The 12494-nt window shown below is 34.6% G+C and overlaps 2 protein-coding genes across 2 annotated transcripts; both read right to left on the bottom strand.

The window, feature by feature from the left end:
• Positions 1–2021: 2021 nt before the first annotated feature.
• Positions 2022–4166, bottom strand: LOC109809224 (Pentatricopeptide repeat (PPR) superfamily protein). Its single transcript, XM_020372472.3, has 2 exons — positions 3085–4166; positions 2022–2700 (listed from the first exon to the last, which is right to left on the bottom strand). Exons 1-2 carry the CDS (start codon positions 4012–4014, stop codon positions 2098–2100), a joined length of 1533 nt encoding a protein of 510 aa, XP_020228061.1. The 5' UTR covers positions 4015–4166; the 3' UTR covers positions 2022–2097.
• Positions 4167–5416: 1250 nt separating this feature from the next.
• LOC109807867 (U-box domain-containing protein 44) lies at positions 5417–12274 on the bottom strand. The gene is made up of 5 exons (XM_020370552.3): positions 11965–12274; positions 9312–10691; positions 8396–8699; positions 7565–8052; positions 5417–6907 (listed from the first exon to the last, which is right to left on the bottom strand). The coding sequence occupies exons 2-5, from the start codon at positions 10533–10535 to the stop codon at positions 5924–5926; spliced, it is 3000 nt and encodes a 999-aa protein (XP_020226141.1). The 5' UTR covers positions 10536–10691; positions 11965–12274; the 3' UTR covers positions 5417–5923.
• Between the last annotated feature and the right edge of the window lie 220 nt (positions 12275–12494).

Below are 12494 nucleotides of genomic sequence, written 5' to 3'. Positions count from 1 at the left end.
ACCTTATAAATTGGTTTTGTAAGGATGAGTTAGACTCTTAACCCATTTTTTAAGATAGTATTAGAGCCTATATCCTAGCAATTATCAATTGTTAGTGGGCTTATTAGACCACTTGCTATTGGACTATTAGTAAACCACCCACAAATGCCTATATCCTAGCGATTATCAATTATTAGTCGACTTATCAGGCCACCCATTATTAAACTATTTTCGGACCACCCACATATGTCCAGTTTTGTAAACTTCATGCTAGAGATGTCTAATCTTCGACGTGGGGAAAATGTGTTGGAGATCTCACATCATCTAGGAACATGGTTGTGCAAACTTCACACTTGAGATATCCAATTCTCAGCATGGGGGGTATATTGGAGATCTCTTATCGACTAGGAATAAGACCATAATAATATATATAGTGAGGAGCAATCCTCACATTATAAGTTGGCTTTGTAAGATTGAGTTAGGTTCTTAACTCGCTTTCTTATGATGTATATATCTAGGTATTGTATGTATGTTCATCCTAGGTAGTTGTATTTATATTTTCTGTTGGTAATAGTTGAAAGTTAAATGCAGAGATCATGTTGGGTCATTACGCAATTAGTTAATTTAGATCCTAACATTACAAAATCAATTAATATATTATTGAATTTGACTACCATTATCTATTTGATCCCAAAATTTAGTAATTATGTAACTCAATTTGGTCCCTTGGAACAAATTGATTGATATACAATGAAGTTACTGATTAAGTTGAGTGATACTAAGAATCAAAATTATTGAAAATATTTATAATAGGCATGACAACTACACCCATTTCATGGGTACCTATCTAACCCCAACTCGATTTTGATTGGGAAAACTTGTTTTGATTGGGTATGAATTTTCTCTGACTTGTTTCGGGTATGTAACTCCCTGCCTCACCATGTACTTGTCCAGCTACATTTCTCTTAATTTTTTTTTACAGTAGAGAAATATATATATGTGTGTGTATATATATATATATATATATACATATATATAAATTAAAGTTATTTGTTTAATTTTTATAAATATAAAAAAATACAAACTAATTATTTTAATAATTAAATAATTTAAATTATAACAATAATTAAGTAACAAGTTTAAATTTATATGGTTAATTAAAAATTTAATTTAATCCTTAAATTTTCTATTTATAAATTATTTCTTATTTATTATTTTATTATATATATTATTTATATTATAATATAATTATTAACTTATAATTTAACTTATTTAAAATGTATAAGTAAATTAAAATTATAAAAAAATTGATGGATCTCCATGGATTTACCCGAACCCAACAAAATCCGATGAGGATGGGTTTTAAAAATATAAACTCACTATTTAAAACCCGAACCTGTCTTGCCTTTTAAAGCAGCAGCAATAGGGAAAGCAAAACTCACCTCCGACCCATCCTATTGTCATTCCTAATTTATAGTAAGGATAATAATGATGGTCAACTCACTTAAAGCGGAACAAATTCTCTATTAAAATATTTTAATATAAATTATCACTTCAATATATAATTTTATTAATATTTATAAAATTGATTAGAGGAGTTATATTTTTTCATATAAAGGATAAATGTAATATACTTTCCATTAAAGAAAGACAATATAAATGAAAAATGTACGTGTAAAAAATATGTGATTAAAATAATATCCTTATATTATAAACACATAAAAAAAGTGGATTGACAGATTGATCCACCTAGCTAACCAGTTGGGTAGGTTGTAGGTTTATTTATTCAATCTAACTCACAAAAGATAAACGGGTTGATCCACGGAATTCAACCTATATTGTCATCTCTAATTTATAGTCCGAGAAGACTAAAATAACTAATAATTACTAATTTTAAGAATTAATTTTTTTTCATGATTTTAGAGACTATACAGACTAATTATTGTAATTTTAAAGACTAATATGAAAATTTATTCTTTTATATATATATATATATATATCATTTTCTTTTGTCAATATTGAAAACTGATCATGCCAACACATTTGCTAGAACAAAAGGGAATGAAAATTCCATGGTGGTAATTTTGGTGTATCTACTATGTATTGTATTCCTTGTGATTAGTTGTAAAATCCCTGATCCAAATGACATTCAAATGCACTTCTATTAAGCTTTATCATTTCATAAACTCCATCAAGCAAGGCAAAAATTTCGTTGCTTTTAGGATGTGATCTATCTTCCACGATGAACTTATGCAGTTGACCTCCCTCTTCAATGAAACTATGTCCAGCTGACTTTGTAATTTGGCTTCCCTTCATCACCTTCCTGAGCTTTGCAACTCCACCCCATTTGCCAGCTGATGCATAAATATTGGAAAGAATGACATAGTTTCCCGGATTCCAAGGCTCAAGCACAAATAGAGACTCAGCTGCAATCTCAGCAAGCTCAACATTACCATGGAAGCTGCAAGCTCCCAATAGAGCCCCCCATATCACCGAGTCTGGTTTCATAGGCATGCTATGTATGATCTCATAAGCTTCTCTTAATTGCCCGGCACGGCCTAAGAGACCAACCATGCATCCATAGTGTTCTAGTTTGGGAGTATTGTGGAAGGATGAGGTCATTGACTTGAAGATATGCCTGCCCTTTTCAACCATGCCTCCATGAGTGCATGCCAAGAGGAGGCCCACAAATGTCACATCATCAGGTGAAGTTCCTTCTCCCTGGCACCATCAGAAACACAGACATACATAGTTAGTATCCTTTACAACTTCCCAAGGTTCAAAATCACTTTCTTAAAAGGGTTAAACTATTCACTTAGTCCCTATAGCTGTCCTCATTTTAAGTTCTCGTCCCTGTATGAGAAAAATGATAAGTTTTATTCCCATGCAGTTTTTTTTAGCGATTTGTCACCACTAAAAAAAATTAGTAGTGATTTTATAATGCTAGAAAGTTTATGTTGGCAAAACTTAACTTTTATGCTTGTATGAGGACTAAACTTGCAGTTTTCTCATTGAGTGATTAAAGCTTAAAATGGAGTGACTATAGGAATCAAATGAATAATTTAATTTGATGAAATTAAGGACAAGGTAAACCAAGCTGCTTACCAACATTTGATCATAAAGATCAAGGGCCAAGCAACATTGTCCATGGACAGCCAAACCCATGATCATTGAATTCCACGAGCACAAGTTTCTCATGCTACCAATCTCATTGAACACCCGCCAAGCTACATCAATCATACCACATTTTGCATACATCTCCAACACAGCATTGCTTACATACAAATTCTTAAAGAACCCATATTTCCTTGCGTATGCTTCAACCCTCTTCCCAATCTCCAGTGCTCCAAGATTTGCGCAAGCCGGCAAAATGCTTGCCAAGGTTACTTCATTAGGCACTATGCCTTTCTCTTGCTCCATCCTAAGGAACAACCCCAAAGCCTCCCCATACTCTTTGTTCCGCGAGTAACCGGATATCATAGTGGTCCATGACACCACATTCCTAGAAGGCATCAATCTAAACAGTTCCAATGCTCCCTCCATATGACCAAATCTTGCACATCCAGCCATCATAGCATTCCATGTGGGCACCCCTCTTACAGGCATTTCATCAAACAGTTGGCGTGCAAGGTCCAAAGTACCCACTTTGACATACATGTCAAGCAAAGCAGTGGCAGCAAAGAGGTCAGGTTCAAAGCCTGATTTGATGAAATGGGTATGAAGAACTTGGCCAAGGGAGGGGGAAGAAAGGGAAGTGCATGCAGAGAAGAGGAAGTTGAAAGTGTGTTGGTTTGGTGGGAAGCCATGAAGGCGCATTTGGGAGTAAATGGAGAAGCATTGGTGTTGGTGTTGAGGATGGGAGGAGTAGGCTTGAATCAGCTTGTTGTAGAGGAAAAGGGTTGGCTTTGGGGAATGGTGCAACACCGTGTGTGCATAGTGAAGGTTTGGGATTTCAAGTAGCTTCTCAATGAGGATTTTGGTGTGGTCTATGCTATTTCTTAGAGTGTAACCATGGATTTGCTTCACTTGATTCATTACATAACAAATCTTTTTTGGGTTTGAGTTCCTCAAATGTTGGAACTTGGAAACTTGAAGTTGTTGTCTCAGACAATTCACTTCAGACAGTGTGGTTGGTTTACAAAATAAAAAATAAAAAATAGCTTGATCGAGAACCCATGGTTCAATTATTTCATAGGATAATGACAAGTGTGGTGTTTGGCTGTATATTTTTATAAGAAAAAAGGGTGAAAATTGATTTTAGAAAGTTCAGATTTATTTATTGTTAATGAAAATAATTAATAACTGTTAAAATTAAAGTTAGTTCTACAGAATGAAAAGATCCATATATTTATACTTTTAAAAACAAAACACAAATATGAATTACAATTTAAATTAAATTGTCTAAATCAAATTTTAAAACATTAATTTAAAGTATATTTTCTTAACTTCATTTTTCAAAATTAATTTCATTTTGAGTAGTACTTTTAAAAGTGCACCTTACCTATTAGAAATGCTACAAACAATGATTTTATAGCGCAAATTTCAATTAAACATTAAAATAAAAACAGTTATATTTCGATGTAGTCTTTTAAATCATTAAAATGAATCTTAATGACATTTTTTTAAATGTTATCTTTTAAAATTAGTTTATGACTTAAAATATGACATAATAACGGAATGGTACTATTATAATACAGAATTTACCAATCATCTAAAATGTCAAACCACTCATCAACGATTGCAACTGGCACCAAACAAGTTTTCTTTATCTCTTTATTCGTAAAAGTTAAGTTCTAGATCATTTAAAAAACTTTTAGAACTGACCAATATAATTAAATATCTGTGCAACTGTCCCTTAAATTTTATTATTTTTTCTTATTTTTGGAACAATTTTTTTTTATCTATGACTTGCACTTTTTATGCAGAGTCCACTTGTGATTAATAAATTCTTAGCTTATAAAAAGAAACCATCAACATCAACATCAACATCATGGAAGCTCATAATAATACTAAAACAAGTGTGTATCAAAATAACCGCTCCAAACTTATGTGTAATTCTAGATTGCATTTTCATCCAATAGTCTGTTATTGTATGCGTGTTGCATAACTACAAACATTTTTTTAATACGTATCCTTTTAACACCCTTACTATTATTAACTAAAATTTATTAAATTTACAAAAAAAAATTTAAGAGTCTTACTTCTGAATCAACGAGTTTCACTCATAATTTTATAATTTTTTTTAAAAAATGACTATTGATAAAGAATGTGTTAAAAAATATTTAATATTAGCACTCCAATATATATTATGGATATGATTAATAGACATCCTGTGCCAACATATTCCTGCGTGGCATAAATATTATTGTGCAGTTCTCAACGTCATAACAAAGAGATGTTTCGCTACCTTTTCACTATATAATAAGAAGAATCACAATGAGTTCAAATAGCAAAGAATACAATTATTATTCCATAAAGGGAATTCTGTATTCATTTTACAGCAAGCAATAACAACAATCAATCTTCAAATGTACAAGCTATATATTATTTGAGACGTTTAATATAGGCCCCAAATAAATCCCTGCATGTCCAATGGTGCTGATTCCATGACACACTAACAGCCCCAACTCAACATTGGTCACAATTGTTTAAGAGCTAATGGGATACTCCATGAGAACTAGCCAAGTGCACACTTGCAAAACTTTTTGGTCAAATGGTTACAAGATTGAGGAACACCATATCCTTGTGGGGTTCTCCTGGTAAGTGAAACAATATGTTGGTGCACTGAGGAAAGCAGTTATCACTGTTAAAGAAGCAAATGTTCCATTTCCTGTCCAAGCATGTAGTTGTGTCATGCACAGTGAATGGATCAAGAGAAGGTTAGTTCCACATGGTTATCCGAATCTTAGCTCCTGAGTACACGAACTTGAACCAAGATTTTCCTTTAGAAATATGAAGACTGGTCATGAAGCACGTTCAAATGTGCCAATATTCTGGCTGACAATGATCTAATGCTACCATTGCCTCTCTGAGTTAAGTCAACTAGAGGCATTTGAGCTGAGGCTCCATATGTCTGTTTGAACTCGACTAGCCGAAAAATCCTTTCCAAAGCATGTAGAGACTTTTCCTGCAAGCCAGGGGAGGGTGAACCAAGATATCTTATTATTAGTGGTATGGCATTTGCATCAGCAAGAACTTTACTACCACTCTGCAGTCTTTCACCTTCAATTAGTGTTAATAGAGCATCCAAAGAAGCCTCGCAAACTCCAGGATCAGAGTCCTCAAGAGTCCTTGTGAGTGGTCCCACTGCATTAGCCTCCAAGAGGCAAAATGATGATTTCACTGAGCATATTCCTCCATGAACCATGCAGCCAACATCAGCAGGAGCTGAGAAGCACCATAGTCCTTTTCGCTTTGGTATTGGCCTGCTCAGGCGAATTGAACTTTTAGAAAACTGAGCAAGAGACTGTGCCACGCGCTGTTTTGTCAAGGTGGTTCCATTCTCAAGAAGCTGCACTAAAACAGTTATGATCCCGGTTTCAGCTGCACTTTTCTGCCATTCCACGTTTGTTGGAACTGTAAATCGACATAGGGCACCAATGGCGTTCTCTACTAGATGATCTCTGTCTTTCCCATCTTGGACATAACTTTTAATGATTGGCAGTGCTCCAGCATCAAGAAGCCGTTGAGTTATCTGGTCAATTTCTGGAAGATAGCATATTATTCCCATAGCAGAAAGTGTTTCCTCTTCATCAGATGAAGATTTTAAGATCCGGAGTAAAGTACTAATGCACTTCTGGTCCACATTCTCCAGTACGATGGCTTCATCACAACTCTCCACCACGCATGAAAACAACTTCACAGCACTTGCTCGAAGGTTTAGGTTTTCATTCTCACACAGTTGAACCAATTTTGGAACAGCTGAGCACTGTTTATAAATAAGCAGACAATTCAATAATGGTATATTAACATGCAACAAAAACTGGAAAATAGTTTCAACATTTTAGATCCGGACAAGTGAAGGAGTGGCGGAACAACAGTAAGTGAACTTAAAGCCAAACACTGGAAATTTTGATCCTCAATCCACCATATATTGACATACCCATAGGGTATATATGTATAATGTATGTAATAATTCTGTTACAAGGCATAAGGTATAACTATGAGTGTATGTGTTTGTTATATTGGCATAGCCATAAGGTCTATATGTACGTATTAATTTTGTTAAAAAGCATAAGGTATAAAATTTTAAGAAGACTAGCAAGCTATGACACCATCAATTATCAGAAATCAGCCATGGCATATCGATATTGAAGAATGAAAATTCAGGAAATTATGGAAATACGAGAACAAGTTTGTTTGTCATATATAAGCCAAATGTAGTGAATTCCTAAACTTAATAGAGTGCTTAAAAACAACTCTGAAAGCAATTGCTTCCTGGATGCTTGCTAGATTAGGCATGCAATATTCGTAGGGCTAGAATGTACAGAGTTTTGTCTATTCTCTTTAATGCATTAGTGTAGTGATTCAACAAACAAACACTTCTAGCTGTTGTAAGTGAAGTTAGCTTCAGTAAGATTCATACCTCTTTTAGTTTGGTTCTGATATATGAAGCCGAGGGTGTTTGACACAAGGCATAAAAGGTCTGGATAATGTTCTGTTGCACAACAGGCTTCATGAAACTAACTAAATTGAAGAGATGAAAAACGTCATCATCAGATTCTAGTAATAAAACAGGTGTTTGAGCATCCTGAGAAATAGTTGATGCAGCCAGTTGCATAATTATGGCTGCTACATCTTCCCACAAACTTGCGGTTTGTACGTTTTGATTGAAAAGGAGCTGAAGCAGCGGTCGTGCAGCCCCCTGTCTTATCATATCCTGTCCATTTCTCTTTGAACTGGACAAATTCCTAAGAGCTTTAATAGCAACTGTTTTCACCTGAAGATCATTTTCTGAAAACATGTGAAGAAGAGGAACCAGTACACCACCATCAAACAAGGACTCCCTATTGTGGTCTGCTAACTCCATTTCTGCTAAACTTGTTGCCATAATCATCTTTACATCATCCGGTCCTGCACAGAACGAGAGAGAAACAGATTATGTTAAAGGCTTGTTCTGATGTTCTCACACAATCACCCTTGTGATTTTGTAGCCAACGTTGTCCTTAACTAAAATTTATTTAGTTCTTAGAAACTTCATAGAAAAAAACGTAACAAAGTTTATTATTCTATTGGGTTGCACACGATAAAATATATACATATATATATATATATATATATATATATATATATATATGGTTCCAATCTTTTATATTACATGCATATCTTCTTAAAGAAAGAGAAAAGGGGAGATAATTTTGCTATGGAATACTAATACTGTGACACTGACTCAACTTATGTAGGTTAAAAAACGAACCTGTGAAGAGACGCTGCAATAAATGCTTGAAATAATTTGCTTTTGCCATCTGTATAACATTCTGATCGGAGTATGAAAGATTCTCCAATAGCTCAGTTGCATCTCTAGCAGCTTGATTGTCATCTCCACTAGTCATAGTCACCAATAATAGTATGCAACCTTGAACTTTTCCAATCTGTTCTCGTGCCAAATCATATTTGGATAATTCGAGCAGCAATGCTACTGCTAACTTCCTTTCCTCTGGACGACGACCAAGAGACCGGACAATTAATTCAATTGCATGGTCAACGGTTGAAATTCTTTCCTGCAGATAAGAAAGTTCAATAGCATGGCTGAATGTCCATTATGAAATCGTGTGTAGATGTAAAGCAACACTTAAAAAGGAGATACAACCATCAATTTTGTAGACATATAAAATGAAATAGGTTTAGAAGAAAATCAGGAGGAGTTAGTTAAAAGAAGAGAAAGGATTAAGGAGTGCAACATGATCAAAATTCTGGATAAAATTGTGTTGAAAATATTTTTGATTCACAAGCTCGTTATGTTGGTAGTGTTTTATAATGTTTAATGCTGGTGCGGAATGGATGAGAAAGGTCCTAACCAATCGATCCTTTTGCATGTCAGATAGATTGCATCACATATTCACATTAACTTCGAATTTCTTCTCCAGATTCTTTTTTGTCTATGATTGGTTTCTAGAATCTAGCTTAAAGGGAAATTCAGTTATAGTTGTGTTATAGAAACTAGAATCAGTTTTAACCAAAATGTCTAGAATGCATTTATTTTATTTTATCTATAACTATGGCATTCATTAATCCATATATCTCTTTATAAAGCCAAAAATTGAATGTAGTAAATTTGCTATCCAGTATGCACCTTGTTAAAATATCAATAAGGAGAGTATGAATTTAAGTACCTTAGCTTCTTCATTATCCTTTGCCAGCATGCCGAGGATGACAAGAGAATGTTTCCTTATATCACGGTGTCTTGATAGAATTTGGATGAGAGTTATTATGTAATTCTCCAGTATCACCCATTCCCTGTATTGCTCTTTTTCTTCGCACAATTTCTGAATAGTTTGCAGGTCATGCAGCACTTCTTCATCGCTTCCAGACTGGATTTTTTCTTTCAATGTAGCAATTGTGATCATTATATTTCTATCCTTCCACTCATGTATGGATTGTTTCAACTTTTTGTTAGGTCTCAAAATTGATGTGTCTAAAGGAATCAAGGTCATGGGACACAAATTGTTTCCTTCTGCAAACCACTTTTCTATTGCACTTCTCTCAAATGTCTGCCCTGATGAAATTTCTACAGGATCCACCATAACATCCTGAGTGATGGGGCAATAAAATGACTGCAAAGGCTCCAAGATTTGACTACCCAAAGATTGGCGTTTTGCAAAGTATTTGAGTTCCTTGTCCCTAGGTGATGAAGCTGCATCAGCCCTTTCCAACAAAGCAATGATTTGATCCATTTGCCTAGCTTCAGCCAAGTCCTTCTTAAGGCGTGCATCTTCAATTTCACTCTTGAACTTTTCAAGTTCCATCTTTATTGTTGACCTATCATTCCTAATCCCAACAGCCTGAGCAATGAGAAATAGCAAATTATTGGCATAGGAACGATCGACATTGTTTTCCCTGATCCCTGAATCAATTTTCTCTAAAATCTCTTCTTCAGCTAGAGCTGCTTTAAATCCAGCACTCTGCATATTGTCACATAGCTTTTCAATTTCTTCAAGGATTCCTGAAGAAAGACCTGTTGTGGCTAAAGGCAGAAGACCAAGTGCCCTACTCAGCTGTTCTGTGTGATTTTCTAAGCTCTTAACAATGAACCTGCTGTTCATTAGCAGATAAACCTTGCTCTTCTTGCTGCATTCTTGAGCCAGTTGCTTTGCATCTTTAATTTCCTTATTCATGGTCTCAATGGCTTGGTTAAATGACTCATAATTACTGACTTTTCCTTTCTTTAATTCTTCTAATATAGGCTTGATTCTTTCCATGTAAGCTGCAAGTTCCTTAAAACTATCCTTCTTCACAAGCACTTCGTTAGCAGTAATTAGGAACTCGGCAATGGTCTCTACAGTTTGAGAAATGGCTGTTCCTGTTGGACCAGAAGATAACACATCTAGAACCATCATCTTGCAACACAACTTAGGCAAGGAAATATGACTCTTTTTCTTCCAGTGGAACAAGAACACAGTCACTAATGTTGGCACAAGGGTAGCAGAAATTTCCAAAAACTTCCGATGGAAATGTTTGCATACTCATTCCAATTCAATTCCAAATGCCTAAATCTGATATCAAGATATTAAAAAAAAAAAAAAAAAGACCTTATCAGATTCATTTACCAATTATTAGTAAATTATGAGCAAACAGTCAAATTAGTCCAAATAATGACTTGTTTGGGTAAATTTATTCGAGAGCACTTCCAAGAGAAGAAAACGAGAACAAAAAAATTAAATTAGTTTCTCCATAATCTAAAATCAGCTCAAGCATAAGTTAATTTATAGAAACTCTTTCATATTGTTTCTTCAAAAACTTAATTTTAACCAATGCAAAAGTTAATTTTAACTTATGAAAACACTAATTTCATGTTTCATTACTCTGTTTTTCTCTTAAGTTCTTTTGGGGAAATTTATTCAAACATGCTTATAGTGTTTATGGTTCTTGAATGTGCATTTTTCAGTTAAATTAGTCCCTTTGTCACAAACCTTAGAAGCTAATCTGATCAACGGAATACACATTACTAATTTAACAATTAAACGCATATTTATCGTTCAGAGATGACGAATTAATTTCATTTTTCATCGTCCAGAAAATAACATGACTGACATTACATCTATCAAAGACTAACTAAACTGTTTACTCAATAAACTATTATCATAAATCAGTGTGCATTTAATGTTTTCACTGGTTTGTGATGATATTAAGAATAAGGAAATCACACTAAACTTTGAACAAATACTGCAGTCTCTTGAGCTGATAAAAAAACAAGTCACGTTTCTCAATTCTCATTTTTACTTTTCATCAGCTCAAGCAACAGATTCTGGACCTAACACCTTGTCAAGCTCATTGCTGTAATGCAAGGAAGAGGATCAAATTGAGATGAATCAAGAACCTAAAATTGCTTAGACTACATTCGTACACACAACTTGATCTTCTCCAATCTACAAGGCTGCAATATTCTATGAGAAAGAAAAATGTTCATGCCATTATAAATTTTGGAGAACTGAGTCCAAAAGGGGCAAAGTTGACTTGACCAATTGACACCCCTTCTTTTTCATGTGCTTCTGGGGTGCCAAAAACTGCCACTTTTTCAGTTATCTTTCTCCATTAACACCCCCTCTAAGGAATTGTATCCCCTCTCTACCCCTTTTGGTGAGGCAACAATATGAATCACAAAAAAGCAAGGACTTACTTGCTACCTGAACTAAGTATCTTATAGCAAAAGCTCAAGGTAAACAAGATGTGAAGAAAGCTAAAAGAAGTGGGGAGACCCCATTTGACATGATGCATATTCTGATTTCTAGAAGAAGCAACAGGGGAAGAGTCAAAGTCAACAAATACCTGAGAGAGCCATGAAGATTGAGAAACCCCGTTTCAGCAAAGACAACTAAAGTTCCCTGAGAAAGCAGATCCTAGCACCCGGGCCAAGATTACAATTGGAAAGAGCTTGTATTGGACGATGTTGTGTTGTGTTGTGTTGTATTGTGTCCATCCATGTTTTCTCTTCTATCCCAAGAAGACGTTTTTCTTGTGGAAGTCTAGAGGACTTTTCCATCCCATTTCTTGCTTCGTTAAGTTTGACCAACTACAAAGTAAAGCCTCTCTCAGCTGGACAACCTTTACCATTATGCTATGTGTGCAAATTATAAATATCATAACTGGCCCCGTGTAACATGCTTTTCCAAAACAATTTTAGTTTTACCATCGTGGATGAGCATTCGAAACATTATCCGTGGGATAGATAATAATAAACACCAAAATCAGTGCTCAAAAAATTATGGAAAATTCTTGTGATGTTGCTGGGACAGTGTCGTTTAACTTGTTTAGAATTGTCTTCCATGGAATTGTAAAACAAAAACTTTATCCCGTTA

This window comes from Cajanus cajan, chromosome 5, assembly GCF_000230855.2.
Source record: "Cajanus cajan strain Asha chromosome 5, NIPB_CcT2T_4, whole genome shotgun sequence".
Classification (NCBI taxonomy): domain Eukaryota; kingdom Viridiplantae; phylum Streptophyta; class Magnoliopsida; order Fabales; family Fabaceae; genus Cajanus; species Cajanus cajan.
This window is presented reverse-complemented; position numbering and strand designations above follow the sequence as displayed.